Source organism: Rhopalosiphum maidis, chromosome 1, assembly GCF_003676215.2.
Source record: "Rhopalosiphum maidis isolate BTI-1 chromosome 1, ASM367621v3, whole genome shotgun sequence".
Taxonomy (NCBI): Eukaryota; Metazoa; Arthropoda; class Insecta; order Hemiptera; family Aphididae; genus Rhopalosiphum; species Rhopalosiphum maidis.
Window position 1 is genome coordinate 76,724,759 of NC_040877.1, and position 18,870 is coordinate 76,743,628.

Genomic DNA, 18,870 nt, shown 5'->3' on the forward strand with positions numbered 1-18,870 from the left:
TGTGCCATTATTACACAGCTTTCGAAACTTTCTTTATATATAGGATTTTAAACAATAAAATGTATGATATATTTGTAGAAGACACTATTATAAATACATTATACAAATACATTACTTGGTATTGTATCAGATTGTATTTGTAATCAGAAAAATTCGACTGTAGTATTAATTTAATACAATTTATTCGATATTACCTACACAAATTACAAAATATATATACTATTATAAAGTCATCGATCATCGTAGTTCAATAAGCCATGATATAAAGGGGTCAAATTTAATACGGTTTTTTTTTTTATATGAGAACGGTGGTGGGGTTAAGTCCACTACTGTGCACATTTAATAAATAAATATAATACATAATATTATATAACTACATTTTTACATTATATAGCATCATATAATAACGTAGTATTAAAAAACGTTTACAAACCGTATATATATATATATATATAGATATACATAAACCTGATACACGTGCATATTGTACAAGGATATATAGGTAAAATATATTACATATAAAATAAATAATAGTAATATAATATTATATTGAGCTCGGTAGTATATATTTTGGTCTTTTCAATGATGGATGAGAAATTTATTGAATTAGAAATAAAATGGACGAAAATGTAGGTAAATTCAATAATTTTATTAAATACTGAGTTATTTAACGCAAGACATACATTTTTGTTTCAAAAACTATTAACATTTTTGAAAATACTTTCTTTTTACACGATTTGAGGTCGAAAAAGACTTTTGAATGACTACATGCATTTTTAATTCCTTATTCGAGTGCTGTAGAATATTTTTTGGAGTACTTCGATATATAAAACTCAAATTTTGGACAAGTAGTTTATGAGTTATAAGCGTATAAAGTTTGAATGAGCGGGGAAGAGTGGCGTACTAAAGTATACCACAAAATTGTGGTCTACTACTCCTCTTATGTAAACTTCAAATAATTATAACACTTATAACTAATAAACTATTTGTCTGAAATTTAATATTTATATATCGAAATACTTCTTATAATATTGTGCTTTGGAATATGAAATTAAAAATGTATTTAGTCAAAGAGCAAAAACTTTTAAAAAATACTTAAAATTATGTACAAAAATATTTTCAAAAACGTTAGTGTTATAATAAGCGTCTTACGATAAACGGATCACCCGCATACATAATATTATTAAATACATCATATTATTATGCAGCGGGTCTAGATCTAGAACGCTTAAAATTAACAAATATAATGTTAATATTAATACTGTGTGTTCGCGTCGCGATGTGTTGACATGCAACGATTATCGTGAAATCAATTAAATGTGTAACCGCTCATAAAATATGTTAACGATCGTTTGTTATCTTAAATCATCGAGTATACGCGTAACGAATCCTACGCATAAATACATGGGATTTCTAAACCCTCGAGACGCCGTGTATAAACGCGGCTTTTTATGGCGAAAAGGGGTAAATTCGGTTTTTCGTGATCCATCGGCGATTATTATACGGGTCGCAGATTGCAATATTTCTATACTCTAACCATTGCCCCTCAAGTATACATTAAGCAGGCCAATTTATTTTAATATTCGATTATATTGTCTACCCACCTTTCTTTTTTTATGAGATTTTACAATATTTCGACCAAGGTTATGAACGAGTGTAATACATGCCGCCGCAGTGTTGTTCAATTAGGTTTTATGTAGGTACCTACGTCGTTATGCGTACATAAAACTATTAAAAAAATAAAAAAAAAAAAACAACAATAATTTATTTTATTACTATATTGCTTTTAATTTGTTATTTTACAATCTCTAAACGTATTACTTGTTATATTTTATAAGACATAACTCCAATGTTACCCAATATTTTGATTTTATCTATTTAAAATAATTTCGATTGATAAAATATTGTGTTATTATTCATTCGAAATAATAATTGTATCTTGCTATTGAATAAACTCATATTCAAGAGTATGTATTTTATTGTTACCGAACACTGTCTATATACACAAAATTTGAAAATCGTGAAAGGTAATTTATTACTGCTAAAGTTGTAACCAGCTCTGATATCATAATAATACATGAATGTCTATGTATAATATATATACCTACCTTGAATTATCATTCATAATATAATAGATTCATATTTTGTACAGTTCTACGCATTTGATAAGAAAACCGGAAATAAATGTAGTACAAATGAAAATGAAATGCATCAACTCTTTATATATGCGTTGATATACGTGTCTACAGTACCTATCATAAATTTTAAAAAAGATTTATAAACTACGGTTTATTCACTAAGTTATTTTTGTTAGGCCGGATAAGTCCATTTTTCAAATTCGTGGTTACCTTGCCTCCACTCCGCTCAAATTACATTCCTGTCCAATGGCATGATATCTACTGATTTATCGTGATTGCAAGTTTTTATGCGGCATTTAATTTAGTATATAATACTAATCATTATAATTGTGTGTACAAGTCACTTTTTGTAACTTAACATAATCAATGACTAAATGTATATATTTTTGAAGAATATAATATAATCTGAAATACTTATTGTGATTATATAGGATTTCTATAGATTATTCAGAAATTCGTCATAACGTATCTATCAAACTTTAAACAACCCGATGAAATATATTACTGTATTGGTTTAGTCATTAATTGAAATTTAAATTAATAGCTCCACCCGAAACGTAAAAAATAGTGTACAATTGGAGATGAATAATGTACAAATAAGTAATAGAACGACAATTTGTACGAAATCGTCAATGTTTACCCTACTGCTATCATACATAAATACACAGAAAAGAATAGTTGGCGATAAAATATTTTTTTAATATCATACAGCGAATTAAGTAAATCTGAAAAAATACTGTATCAACTAAATAAAATTTAAAAAAATTATATGGTTACCATTTATTTTAAGCTACAATAAAGATCTAAAAGAAATATCAGTACAACAAAAAAATGTAAGTACATATGTACCCTACCACTTTGCTGTAGTGGGTGTCAAGGGGTCACTCTAATGGATGTGTTAAATTTGAATCCAATGATATTCTATTGTATACAAAAAACGATTCTAAGCGGAGACGATCTGTTAACCTTAACTTATATCACTAAGTATACATTTCATGATATGTTTTTTGATATTACTATTAAAGTAATTTGTTTGGCAAAACATTGCATTAGTTATATTATTAATATTTAACTATTGTAATTATATATATTTATAATGAATTATATAAATATTATTAACTTTTGAGTAAACTATAAATACCGTAAAACAGTGTGATAGATACCATAATATAATAATAGATAATATTTTAAAATTAATCAATACACTTTGAAAATATCATTGCGTATTATGAAATCCATAAGATACATACAATAGTTTTAAATTCCCATAAATATTTATGTTTTTGAATTATAGCGAAATAATTAACAACACTATTTATCGTTTAAGTATCTAAATTTATCCAAATTTAAACTTCAAATGTCTTTAAAAATAATTTTGTTTATTTTTATATTTTTGGTTTCCAAATGAACTATACTCATGGTCCATGGGAAACCTTTTGTTAAATATTCAAATCTAAGATACAAAACCAATATTTTTTTTTTATGAATTTATAAATACAATAAAATCTGAAAATGTTGTGATTTTGGCGAATATGGTCAACATTCTAAATTCAAATCCTTAGAAAATAAACGTGCTTATGTATTTTTATATTGAACTTATATTGAACCTTGTATTACATTTTTAAACTTTTTGACCGAGCAAGTTTTATTGTATATTATTATTTTATACTATGTGTACAAAATGATCAAATAATTATTTCATGAAAATTTCAAGTTTTTACAGTTATTTGTTTTTAAACTATTTTGACGAAAACTGATTTACCGTTAACATTCCCGTTTTTCCTAAAAACAAACTTTTCTCTTGATTACTAAGAAAAGTATATATATGAAAATATTTACTTTTGGCTCTCACAAAGTATCAACTAGATCCATTTGCTATCAGAAACCACCCCGGAAGTTAAAAAACGAAGCATTTTTACTTTCCCAAAAGGTAATGACGGATACAAAAAAAAAAACACTTATAGTTTACAGAGAAAAATAGAGTTTTGTAATAATTAATCACTACCCTAAAATATCGGCTATTTCCAAGTGGAGAAAGCAGTGCTATATAAGCATACTGCATACATATCGATCCCATACTATCGCTTCAAATTATAACGAGATATACCCATATAAGTTCTATTAATAATGTATACGGTTATTAATTGTGTTCAAATATTATTATTATTACTATAAATATTGTATTAGAGTATGTACGAATTTTCTTCTCGACGACGGTACTGAGTGAAAACAGAGCCTGCGATCTCTATTAATATATGGGTACGTGCGTCATTTGCAAGGAGCGCGGCTAATGTAATACCATTTTACTGTTCATAAACTTGAACAAAATTGAACACTATATAATATATTATATATATAATTACACGAGACGCGCAACAAAACCACCGTCGATATATTTTCTTGTGCACATTTTACGCTTCTTATAATACAATTACGAAGACGTGGCGGACGTTATTTCTATATATTACCCTGTTTCGCGCGAACGCACTGCAGTCCTAATAAACTACGACGGTATAGTAGTATAGTATATATTGATATAGCCAAGCCAATATAGGTATAAGTAATAACTTTTGTGAAACGATTTCCTAATATAATAAAGTTATACAGAGTCTTTCAAATTGCAAGTGACAACAATTGTGCAGATTACGTTAGTGCATCATCGTTACCACAACTTTTGGAAGACTTGTATAGTTTTATAATATTATAATTTATGAAATGTCGACTCATATACGTTTTTCAGTGAACCTATCTATATAATAATTTGATCAAAGCTTTCACTCGTATTTTTCGGTTTTGTGTAATATTTTGTCAGGTCTATCATTTTATACTTTGTATTTACCTATTTAATAATAATAATAATTCATTCATTTGAATAAAACGAAAAAAAGCCCAATTTGCAATAATAGATGATACTATACTTAAATTAAATATAAAATGTTGATAAACAAAAGAAAATAGTTGTAAAATAAAAGTATGCAAAGGACGTACTTACATGAAAAAAGGAAAGAAAACAACAGTAGACAATTTGTTTTAATAAATATAGAGATAACATGCAGACAATATAATGGTAAGATTATAGAAAACAATATACTATATCAAACTATTAAGTGGTGCATTTAATTACCAATAATAAATCTAAAGTCAGGATAATTATTTAATAGCTCTAAATATAGGTGTGATTTTTTTCTAAAATTAGAATTACGATATTGGACGTAAAAAGCGAGGGATATCTGTGATGATGAAGAGGGTAAAATCTCTCTGGATGTGATAAACAATAAATACGAAGAGTTAATTTGGCCATTGATAAGTATACATACAGTAATGATATATCCATGAGACCAAGCGAGGCACAATGTTGAACCAATGCTGTGCAAATTCAGAAACGGTTGTGCAAGTGTTTGCGAATTTCATACTAAATATTTAAGTAACAATTTTTTCAAAATTTAAAGTTCTTGAGGCTGGAGATTCAAAATGTATATAAAAACGTATAAAGTTATAAAGCTACATATAATATTATATACTTAGCAATTTTCGCATATAAAAATAATACTTTTCTTTCTTCATATATATATATACTTATATTGCTTATAATGATTCGAAAGTGTTAGATAGAATATAACGTGAAACCCGCTGGTTTATAGTTTCACTACGGAGTAGGGAGTTTTATGACATTTTGGCCACGGTCTATTTCCTGTCGCGGGACATATATATATATATACATATTGTATGTACTTACATGTGCTGTAGTTTATTATATAGGTATCGTTATCGCTGAATTGGGGCAATGCTGCGAAAGCTGCAGAGATGTATCTTCATTCGTGTTTTATTTATTTGTTGTTCATTGCAGAGATATATTATGTATTGAAACATTCTATAATATTAATTTAAAAAAAAAAAATAGGCAAGTACTGGTCTGTTATCGCGCTACTATGGCTGACGATAAATATTTTCGAAGTACTAGAAATTGTACAAAGGTAAGGTTATTATTGTGGTTAATTTAATCAAACAACTTTGTGGATCTTATTTCTGAAGCGAGCTTCAAAAAAATGTATGGACAATTTAAGATATTTCAAAATGAAGAAACAAATAACGTCGTGGTATTGACGAAAATGTATTTGAGTCCTAATTGATAGAGTTTACGTGGTGGATAAAGCATATTGAAAAAGATCCTTTAGACCAGATTGTATTATATTTCGGAATCATGGCATCCGTCGTATAATTAATTTATAAGCTCTAATACTCCTAAATTAAATAATAAGTACAATTTTTTTAAATATTTAATCGTTGTATTTTCTTGTAATTTTTAATAATAATAATATTTTTATATTTAATGGTTATTTAAAAATAAATATGTAATAATATGAACGATACTTATTACTAACGGTATTTAGTGGGTCGATAACAGACCAGTACCATAAAAATGTCGAGTGCTGAAAATTCTAGTAAAATCTGTCCTTGTAATACAGTTGAGTGGAAGAAATGAGAGTATATATACAAATACACTGAATATATTTATTGCGCGCTGCATACCTGCAATATTATATAATACGCAGATGTATACACAATGTGTACACGGAGACTGGTGGCGGAAGAGTTGTAATCCAAAAACAGCAGCTGAGGGCTACGCGCGTCATGTAATTGCCGAAAAATGGTGCTACGAAAATCCGTTTCCATTAAAAATAGTGATAAATTTTTAGCACCGGCGTTTAATTTATTCCATCACCCGCGTGCAGTTCCGGCGTCCTACACACGTTTTTTTCTCTTACAAATGTTTTTATACACGACCACAACCGTACACCTCCCCCCCTCCCGAGATACGCCTGCTCTACACCCCTGTTCATCACCCCTTCTCGTCTAAGGGAAAATCCTTCCATTATCGAATTGCATAACTATGGCACCTATATAATATGTGTATGCCATATGAATATACTGTATATTTATATATAATATTATATTATATACTCATTTGTGTGCGTATTTATTATTGCGTATATGTATATAAGCTAGCGCGAAACAATAACGCCACTGACGTTGTAGTGTCTATAACTCGTCGATTTCTATGTACAGTCAAAGTATGTTTTCTGAAACAACAATGACAGAAATAATTACATATCATATTATCGGTGCCCGCTAATTTAGTGGAAAAAAATATACAGTGAATATTATTCTTATTTCACGGAGAAAGCGGCGTTGTCGGCAGCACCGCGGGTACCACATCATATCATAATATTATCATAATAATAGTCATCGTTGACCGCGTATGATGAAAACAATATACGATGTATAAGTAAAACAGCATTAATATATGAACTATGTTATGAGTGCAAGTATTATATGAACGGAGGTATAGTATGAAATAACATCGACCATTCGAGTTTATAATATAATGTTGATAGTATTATTACTTATGATTACTAATAATATGCATAAAAATGTAAAAAACTTTATTTTTCATTATCAAATGCGAAACGTAATACGGTCGTATATCTAAAAATAATATTTCAAAATTGTTTACGAACATATAATAGGTATATAAATATATCTACCTAATATTACAAACATGTTGTGAAATTGCTTTAATTCTCATTATAATATACATCATTATGCTATTAAAGTGCATACTGGGTGATACATTTAACACAAAATACTATTAACGTTTTTTGAAAAAAAAACAATTTTACACTATTTATGTTGTTAAAGTTAAACAGTTATCATTTTTTATTTTTTAACTTTTTTTTATTGACCAATACATTTTTTAATTCTTCAAGTATTAAACCAAATTTAAATATTATTCCAAAGCGTAATATTTTTTGGAGTAGGTTCTTCAATGTATAAAAATCGAATTTTGAATAAGTAGTTTAAGGATTTATACGTATTACGCATTTAAAGTTGAGATGAGCGAAGTGGAATGGTGCAGATTAAATTATAAAAATTGGAATATGAAATCAAAAATTAATGTTTAAGTATAAAACATTTTAAGAAAAAAGTTGTTTTGTAACGACCTAAAATTATCTTGAAAAAATATTTTTTTTAATACTGAGTGTCTTACATTAAATAAATCATCTCGTGTATATATGTTTTATATTATAGCACGTGTTAACAAATTACTACTGCAAACCAACATTTCACTGTTATTAGGTGTAGGTTGGTAGGTGTACCAGGTTTTACACTGATTGCACTAGGTATTTGTATTGGTATAATTAAAAAAAGTAAACTATTAATGATAAATAACAATTTATTTTACACGTTTTCCTACTAAAAATGTTTCACACCCAACTACTCAACTCGATCAAAAAAAATAATGCTTATTGTAGTATGTTATATTTTTGTACCTATAAGTATAGGTTATCGCGTTCTGATACGATGTGTAATTGTAGCCGTGTAGTCATAACATATCGAGATTTCCATGGAAGAAATTGAAGTGTATCAATATGTATCGATTAAAAATCGAGCGTTCGAGAAGTTGTATGACTTGTAATATACATGCCATGAGGATGCGTATCGTATTTATTTTCTTAAAAATCTATTACATGTGCTTTGTGCTCGTTGCGTTCCGTGATATAGACTGTGGTAAAAATTATAAGGACGAAAAATAGACGATACCTATAATATAATATAACGAGTGAACGAAACTATAAAAAAAATCGCACTAAATTTATTACGTCTATAATACGCCTATCGTCGTTATGATGTATATCGTTACTCAACTGTATTATTTTATTTATTGGTATTAGGTATATATAACCTTTATGTTATGTGTGTTGTACAGTTTTTGTTTAATGAGTCTCGGTGGTCATAAACTCTGGCTACTTTATTTATTAAATTTTTTGCGTTGGCTTAGTATACAATATTATATGAATAAATATACATATGTGTGTGTGTGTGTGTGCGTGTATGTATTTACTTGCCGTACCTCTATAGTTACAGTTTAATGTGTTTTTAATGTTCTATTTTTACCGATTTATCGAGACCAATAACATTATTGTGTAGGAAAATAATTAAAATCAGATATAGGCCAATTATTTTACGATATTTGTATTTACATTTTTTTTTATGCATTTAATACGAGTTCCGATCGTACGGTGTTTTGTCATAACCAATTACCATACATACACATTATGCATACATACTCTATCTGCATTGAGTATAAGTGAATTTTCGTGCTTGATGATTATATTAATTGTCGCACTTTTATCTATCATCTTTAAGAGTGTTTCGCAATCATATTTTTTAACAAATTTTGAATATGTATATACTATAGTATACTATTGTAAAAGAGTAAGAGACCACAAACATTCGGTTCACGTGCAGTGTTTGGTCAAAGCATAATAATATTCTAAATTTATACTTGATTTGTGTATTTTGTAATAGTGTGCAAGTGTATAATACTTTTAGTAGCTACCCCATAGTTGATTTGCTTATTTTGATAGTTATTTTTTTAGTTATTAAGTTTATTATTTACATTTATTGTATTAAATGCACGTTTATTGTTTTTATTTATTTTATTATTTTGTAGTTAGTCATTTTTTTTTTCAATTACAGTTCTCGAAGAAATTCTGATTTTGGTACTTCGAGTGACGATCGTATTCCGTATAAAAGGTACTAATATTTTTATTGTTCATTATAGATATTACTGTCATTATTATTGTTAAATTTTTTTTATTGTTCCAATACGCTAACACCATCTAATCCGGCAGTAATTAAAATTTATATTGTCGTATTGTATTAATAAGTTATACCTATTCATAATCAAATATGGTATTTTTGATTTCCAGGGGAAAGAGTCGAAGCGTTGACCATGGCCTCTCGTCGCCATTCGACTTGGATTCCTTGCGGAGTAAAGTCGAGGGCAGGTTCGAGAGTGTCGATAAACTTAACAGAGGTGAGTATTTTAATACGTTTTTCTAAATTCCATTTGAGTACTGTATAGAATAATTTTAACTATATAAGTTGTTAGTTATAAGTTAAAACCAACCAAAACATTCGTGCTTCGCTATTATAAACGATAGGGATGCGGATATACAAATGAAAATTTTTTTAACGGCATAATGGATCTCAGCGGTACATCGTGAAAAATGATATAAAATATATTTTCACTATGCGTCACTAACGGTGTTTATGGATTTTGAATTTTCGCCTCGTTTACCTAATTGCGCGTTGCCTGGGGTCAGTTAAACACTAATTGACCCTCCCATGTCCTAGACCTGTCGAACCCAAAAACCCTTTAGTTAATTAAATATCTTTAGTGATTTATGGTCTGCTGGTTTTTAGCTTTCATTACGTATATATATATATATATAATAGGTAGTGTAAAACGTTGTTGGTTTCCCAAGTTTAGGTATAAAACACCCGAATACTATCGTTGTAAACTTAATTGAAAAAAATCGAGATCTACTAACATGGCAAATGAACAATTTCACAGTAAATAATCATTACTTCTTATTTCTATATTTTTTAATTACCGAACATTAATGTAATATATATGCATCAACATCCACTATAAAGTTTTAGATAACGTTAAAAATTAAAACACTGTTTATAATAATATGAAAAAAATGTACTTTTTGCGGAACAAACGTTTTGCTAAGGGTAACACAACGTTTTAATAGTTCGTAGCTTAAGTTAATGATCAAAAACATACCCTAAGCATTTATGATGTTGTTTCATTACAGAAAAGTTGTAAACAGTGACAATTTTATTTAATTATTATACTCTGAAACAAGATACTTGTTTTCGTTATTAACATAATGCGTCGCGGGTTGGTGTTTTCGTAATATAATATTATACTTGTATAATAGTAATCAAATAAATGAATCGGATAAAACAATTTTATTTTGCTTAAGCAAATCATCTCAACATGTGTACGGCGTATTCGTATCATTATATTATTATGTTTGGAAATCTAAGGAAAAATAAAACGTATTGGTAGATATTCAGTTTGATTTTGTACACGTTTGGGCAGTTGACAGTAAAGGTACGTTTTACGTATTTTTAAAACAGTATTTAAATACTAAAAACTTAATAAAATGTAAAAATATAAACGGTTATTAATTCATTAATAGATTATCTGCGTATGATGCATCTAAGTGATTCTCGTATAATATTGACTATTTATTTAATGTGCACGTGATTCATAGTTTATATAATTCCTTGATAGTTAATTGGTTAATTCTTATTACTCATTACTACACGCAGATAACATTTTTGTCAATTAAATAAGTAATTCAACCAAAACATGACAGTATTACGTATAATATATTATTATTGTTTTAATTATAAATGTTTTTTTCCAAGCTATTAACTAATCATTTACCTATAGCAATAGTTTGCAAATTTTAATAGAAAATAATTCAACTTAATATTTCCTTATAAAAGTCCAATACATCATAACAACTAACAAGATTCACGATTACCGATACCGGGCAATATATTTATTGATAAGTACATGTATTTCTTTAATGAAAACACGAACACATCTGTAACGACTTACTACTCACATACATTTGTTCGAGCTTCCTGTTATTTTATTGCATGAATGTCTATAACCCTATCCTGTAGTTTTTTTCGTTCAATGACATTTTTAAAAAAATAAGACATGGTTCCGTCCTAATTCCAATTATAAAATTAAAAGCATATATTACAATGTACGTAACTATACTAACCATTTAAAAACTAAAATTTGAAAGCGTAATTATACAATATTATGAAATTCTTAAATTTTCCAAAACAAAAATTCTAAATACATATGGCTTCCTGTTAAAACAAATCATCTTGTGTATAATCGAATACATACTATAATCCGGGCATAAATAAAGTGTACTCAACATTTAATTTAAGCAGTCATCTTCTGATTTATACATTTTAAATTCAGACCAGCTGGTATATTTTATAGTCAGATCATATTTTGATGATTTTACCGTTAGTTTTGTTGAGTGTAATATTAAATTTAAATAAATACTATTTTAACGAAGACACTACTACACTAGTCACTCGCGTTCGATTTCGAAATTCTAAAAATACATTTTTACATACCATATTTATTAAAAGGTATGATCACGTTTCAATTTATTTGCAATATTACAAAATTAATTCGTAACACTTCATACATATAACATTTATCATCGTGATTCATGACTATATTATACAAATAATATGTTAATTATTCAATGTATTTTTATATTTTTTTTATAAATTCATATTTTCATAATATTATAATTTTTTTTTTTAAAAATTCTATTATAATTAATATAATAATTAGTAATTTAAAAATAAAATAAAATAAAATTTGCAAATTTGTTTTCCGAATCTATAATATTTAAAGATAAAAATGTGTTGAGCGAGGGAAATTGTAGTGATAAAACAACATACATTTTTGTGTATTTTGTCAGTATAGTTTGTTTATGTTAATATTTAATTTAATACAATTCTAAAATGAATAACAATATAAATCAACCGGAGTATTCAAATATTTATTTGTTTATACTTGATTTTATTTATATACGGATATACAACTATACAAGAGCTTTTAGTAAAATTATTTACTTGAACTTAAATTTGGTAGTATGAACAGATAAAAATATAATTTTTAATTTAGTACTTCTGTTTATAGCTGAGCACACGATATAACTATTTATAATACTAAGGACGTGCGAAAGTAGGCATTTTAGTAATTCAAATATAATCACTATTTTACCTTCATATTAGCTTTTTTAATTCGGTTTACCCCAAGCGCATGACTATACATATAAAATATAATATAATTATTGTGCTTTGAAAATATTTCATAGTTGTATAATTAATAACAAACGTACCATGGGTTCATTAAATACGCGTTGTATACATTAAATTAAATGGTCGGGTACAATGTAGTAATAAAGTAATAATGGAGTTTCTATTAGCCTAATATTCATATTTTAAACTAAATAAATATTAGATTCAACACAACATTAATTGTAATTTTTACGTACCTACCAGGTCTACCCTCTGCAGGTATTTAATAGTATGCAATAGATATGAGCTAACAATTTTAAGTACCTAAAATAGTAATATACCAAATATTATTTTTATTTAAACGTTTTGCTGGTTTATAGATAATTTATTAATTTTAAGCTAGTCTTATGATTATAATGTACATATTTTATTTTTTAAGGTCAGGTAAGGATTGTTTAAAAAACGTATAGGTATAAAATAATATAGTTAATTGAGTTTGATTTGTGTTTTAAAATGAAAACTAGTTGTTTCGTAAGATTTAAAACGTTCTGCGCCTTTAATCTTTTTAAAAAAAAAATTTTTATCTTCCATCGGTTGTACTAAACTGCGTAGTACGTTTGTGTTTCTCTCTCTTTCGCTCTATCTCTTTATCCTCCTCTCTCTCTCTTTTGCTTTCGTCGCCCGGACGGGACCGTGCAAGTTCGTGCGCCGTCGACCCGGCGGCGGGTCTATCAGCTGTGGGCTAATTTCGGACAGGGTGGACCGATCGATCAGCTATCCCCTGCGTGTATGCTCAATGTTTATAAAATACTAGTACGCTCCCCGGAACGATAATCGTTTTCTACACTTTCTGGCTCGATGTCAGTACGCGTTAATTTTTGTTTTTAATTGTTATCGTCGCAAATGATCCGATATCAAACATAGCGCCGCCGGGACCACATATCGATCTCGAAACACTCACTGAAACACGGCTGAGCTCGAGATGATATACCAAAGGTACGTTCGTGTAGTGTGTGATGTCTTATATCCACGACTGTGTCATATAATCACAGCAGTTTTATTTATATTATTAATGAAAAAATTATGAGTAAAAATCGCCATTTCGACGCCTCTCGTCCTTAATTTTCCACTTTTCTTCTTGTGCAGAATCTACCCCCATACATATGCGACATGCGTAGTATTGCGATAAAGCTTTTCAAATTACGCATCTATACAATTAGTTGTCTCGTCATTGTTGTCTCTATTCGAATATCTTGACAAGTTCTTCCGTATGTCTGGGAAACCTAACCTAACTGCGCTGCACGTTTATAATAGGGTTTGCCTGGAGCAGCTGTTTAGTTTTACAATTCTCTATCTCTTTCTCCCTCTATTTCATCCTGATAAATATCGAATGTTATTTATCACGTATATATAAATATTATAATAATGCATAATATATTGTAAATCTATTCTTTTAGTCATCCTTTGCGAGCTTTTTCGTTGCACGAATATATATATATATATATGTATACTGAGTTTATAGGTACACCAATATTGATTTTTAACGATAACCGAATGCCCGTACGTTATTTAATATTATATTACATGGCTCAAGGTTATAAACAAAATATTATATGTGTACCATAATATATATTTTATACAGTAATGTACACGCACGCATCACGCCGCAACAGTATTATTATTATTACTATTTGCCGATTCTCGAGAATAATATCATAATATGGATAAAAATAATATATATATTATATTATCGTCGTCGTCGTCGCCAACGCTTATTATAGACGTTTTATTATTATTATTATTATTACTGTTACATGAGCCCAGGGATGATCGATATACTTCACGCGTCTTGCGTACATCATGAATTTCAGTATAGATATATAATATAAGGTACGTACGGCGGTATTATATATTATGTATAGATCGTTTCGGCTCGACACTGTCGCCCTTTTCCCCCATAATTTTCACTAGCACGTAGGTACGACGTATTATAAATTATAGTGTTTTATATTCTTGTTTTCGAGCGCCACATACACGAAAGGCAATAATTTTATGTTGGGCCCAGAATGAGTTCACCGCGAAGACGACGACAGTGCCTACCGTGATCCTCGAATATCTCTATGCTATTATAGAGTATCGAGATAAAATACTAAATTACACCCATCCTTTATTGTCCGATATTGCATACACGTTATTCATATAGTATTCTTACTTAAGTACGTATAATAACGCATGTTATTTACTCTGTAGTAAATAAACTTGATGTAGAAATATACAAGGACTAAATACATAAAGTACATAATTGATAACTATTCAATATAAACATTCAAAAATATAAATTATAATTTAATACTTAATATAAGTAATATTAAAAATAATTTAAGAGCAAAACAAGATATAATATAAACAAGTTTAAATAAAAATTATAATGATAATATCAACTAGGTAGATTAAGTGTTTGACAAATCATAGTATATGGTATAAAATAAATCTATAGTGTATTATAAATTATTTGAATTTCTTGTAGACATGACAACATATTATTTTACAGGAGTGTACTACCTAATACATATATTTTGACTTAATTGACAAGAGATAAAATATAGATCTATTATAGTGCGTGTTATTGATGGTATTAGATAAAACAATTAGCTAAGTTACTGCCACCATAACCGCATAAGTACAAAAAAATTTAATATAATTTTTTTTTTCAATTTAAAAACAAATATTATTATTGTTCATAACTTAAAGTAATAGGTATAATTTATTATATTTAATAGAAGAAATAATTACTGTGTGTTGTAATTTTTTCCTTTTGATAGAATATTTGAAAGTGAATCGCAGGATACCCTGCATAACACTTTGATAATGAGACATCTATCACTGCACTATCGCCATATTATCATACTATTTACTCATGTATGTTATAGAAAATATCAAATATTTAAATAAAAGACAGGCTTTAAATTTAAAAAAAAAAACATATTTTTTATGTTTTGGACTATTTAAATGTTATAGGATTTTAATATTTAACGTGCTTATATTTTTAAATGTTATTTTTTTTAAATTGTTTGTCTAAAATTTAACACTAAAATTATTTTTAAACACCAATGAAATTGAACATAAACATGAGAATTGGTTGAATTATAGAAATAAATAAATAATTATTAAATACATTTAATACACGAAACGGTATATTTTCAAACTAATTTTAAAATATTATGTTATAGGTAGGAATATATTGATTAAGTACAGACACAAACACATTTTTTGCCTGTCCGTGACAATAGTTTGTCTTGCGAAAACATTATATTTATTACAACTACCATATTGTGCCATTAGGTTAAAATGGCGTTTAATTTTGTACATACATATTAGGTATTTAAAATATTCATATGAACTATTTGTCCTTGTCGAGTTGAATTTCTGTAAACGTAAATATTAGACAAATAATTGACGTTTATGCGAACAACAGTACATGCTATTAAGCGTCATTAATTAATTTCACGGCAAATCAATTGTTTTATGTTGTAAAAATGTCCTATGTGTTACTGATTGTTTATTGTATATTTGTGCATCTATATATACGTATAGATATTATACGCATTTGGGCGTTTACAAATTAATACTCGGTAAGATTGATAAAGAACCTTATACATGCATAAGATGTAAATGCAATAATTTTATTTAATATTTGACGAAATAGTTTCGATGACAATATCCGTACGGTTTGTTAAAAAAAAAAAACAATTACGTCTTTCAATGTTATAGGGCCGTAGTATTTTATTGATTTTTCTTGTAATTTTTTTTTTTTTAAGTAATTAATATTCAAAATCAACCTCGTTGAATCCTTTGTAAAGTACTTTAATCTTGTTAGTAAGAAGAGAAAGACTTTAAGTTTGAAACTTCTTTCTAATTAAAAATACATTTCTTGTCTGAAATATATTTTTGAAAATTGTTTTTCAAGATTTTCGCAAACGAAGGACGACGTTTCTTACATAATTTATCGAAATTCAATGTTTTTAAATAATTTGAACGTATACTTCTCATAGTAATTTAAAAAGCCCCGCGACTACATGATTCTCAGGAGCATTTTATAGGCAACTTCTCATGCATTCGGTTATTGATTGTGTGTTTATGTACAAATAGTGTTATAGTCATAGTTCGTAAATGATCATTGTTTATTGATGTGAAATGCAAGTATAGAAGAACAAGTTTCTACATTAATCGATTTAAATTTTTACGCACTAGTATGTATACGCACATCTATTCAGTAATAACGATAAAATGTTTCATTTTTCACTCAAACGAACAATTCTAATAATTCATATACAGAATGTTACAGTTCTTATTCCAATTTGCATTATTAAAAAATATTAGAATTCTCCGTAAGTTTACTGACCAAAGCTCATTTTTAGTTGATTAAAAATGTTAGCTTGAAATATTTAAACCCCATTTATTTCAATTCAGAAGACCAAGATAAACACAGCTCGGCCTTTCCCTCGAATATGTTTTAGATAGCGTTATCGAAATAGGAGTTGCGACGTATATTATACTGTTTGAATAATTAGAATGAATAATTTTTGACTAAAAATATAATAGTCGCAAGTCCCCTCGACGTTTACAGTTTTATTTTATCAACCTAGTCGTCGCAGCTGTACTAATATTGTATATTATATTATACACGAATAAAAAACTGTTTTTATTTTCGATTCAGACAAACCTATGACCTAAATATGAAAACTATAGCCCAATACTATAACCCGGTGTATATAATTAAATCATAATATTTTATATTTATAAACACATTAACTTAGAATTTAAGATTGAATTTTATTTCTAAATTATGTGGTTCTTGTACTTCTATTAACTTTTATATAAAAAAAAAGAGTCACATTTTCCAGAATCTTTGTTGTATCGTAAACATCTTCGTTGAATGAATTTTAGAAATAAAATCGTAAAATGTTGGTTAAAAGACAATTCCGTTTGATTTTACCAAATCAGACAATAAATAGTTCATTCTTATATGAAATTAGTGATCTTATGAATTTAACCCATGTCCAAATCTAGGTTAATATATAATACGATATTTGTAATACGTATTCGTTTCTATATAGATTCTGATTTCGACATTTTCCTTATTGATTTTAAAGCTCGAAACACATTAATAACCAGATGGATCAATTTTTCTCGTATTTTTTTCTCGTGTACTACTGATTATTCATGAAAAGCTGCTAAAATTGACCTCTTGAAAGTCAAATTTCCAACTTCTATTACCTATATTATTATATAATACGCAAAGCAAATAAAACTAAACATAGGACGACCATCGGCCATCTTAAAAAAATAAAATTGGCAAGAAAAACTCATCACTGAATGCACTATTACATTATCATGGGTAATTATGTATAATACTGTATAATATCGAGAGTGAAACAGTATTCAAAGTTGAAATTTTACTCACAATTTTTCAAAAAATAAATTACACTCATAATTGATGAAATTTATTTTACTTAACACGATTGATTAAATGGGCAAACCAATATTGTAATTATATGTATAACAGGGTCTATTGTGTAAAATCACTTATTTCGGCAAAAATTTAAAAAGAAAATAAGCTAATCAGAGCTGTTAGAATATTAGTCTTTATACACACACTATACATTCCGGCTCAATCGTCGATGAATTGAAGCTAAGCCGTGTTGATAATGATAAAATGTTATAGAACAATAATATATAAATCATTATATATTATAATATCATTCAAGTTCTATGTCAACACTGAACATTATGACTATAGTGAGATCACTGATACGCGCGATAATGATCTACAATGACAGGTTATGGTGACGACGTAACTCGTTCGATTACCGCGCGATAGGTAGAAGTAATAGGTACGCAACGAATAATTAAAAAAAAAAACAAAACCGGGATATCAAGACCCAGCTCATGTGTACATAGCCCCGACGGTACGTCGATACAATCGATTTATTATATGCCCTACTACACACTCAACTGGTTT

The 18,870-nt window shown here is 27.9% G+C and overlaps 1 protein-coding gene across 8 annotated transcripts in view; it reads left to right on the top strand.

Annotated features, from left to right (window-relative positions):
- LOC113556984 (oxidation resistance protein 1) overlaps positions 1-18,870 on the top strand; it is a 157,203-nt gene that overhangs the window by 99,253 nt on the left and 39,080 nt on the right. For 6 of the 8 annotated variants that reach the window (XM_026962233.1, XM_026962234.1, XM_026962235.1 and 3 more), the window contains 2 exons: positions 9,681-9,737; positions 9,914-10,020. In XM_026962233.1, the coding sequence (XP_026818034.1) occupies positions 9,681-9,737; positions 9,914-10,020 (164 nt within the window). Of the gene's footprint in view, positions 1-9,680; positions 9,738-9,913; positions 10,021-13,644; positions 13,845-18,870 lie in introns of those variants that run through there. The other 2 variants (XM_026962237.1, XM_026962241.2) reach the window with 2 other exon arrangements.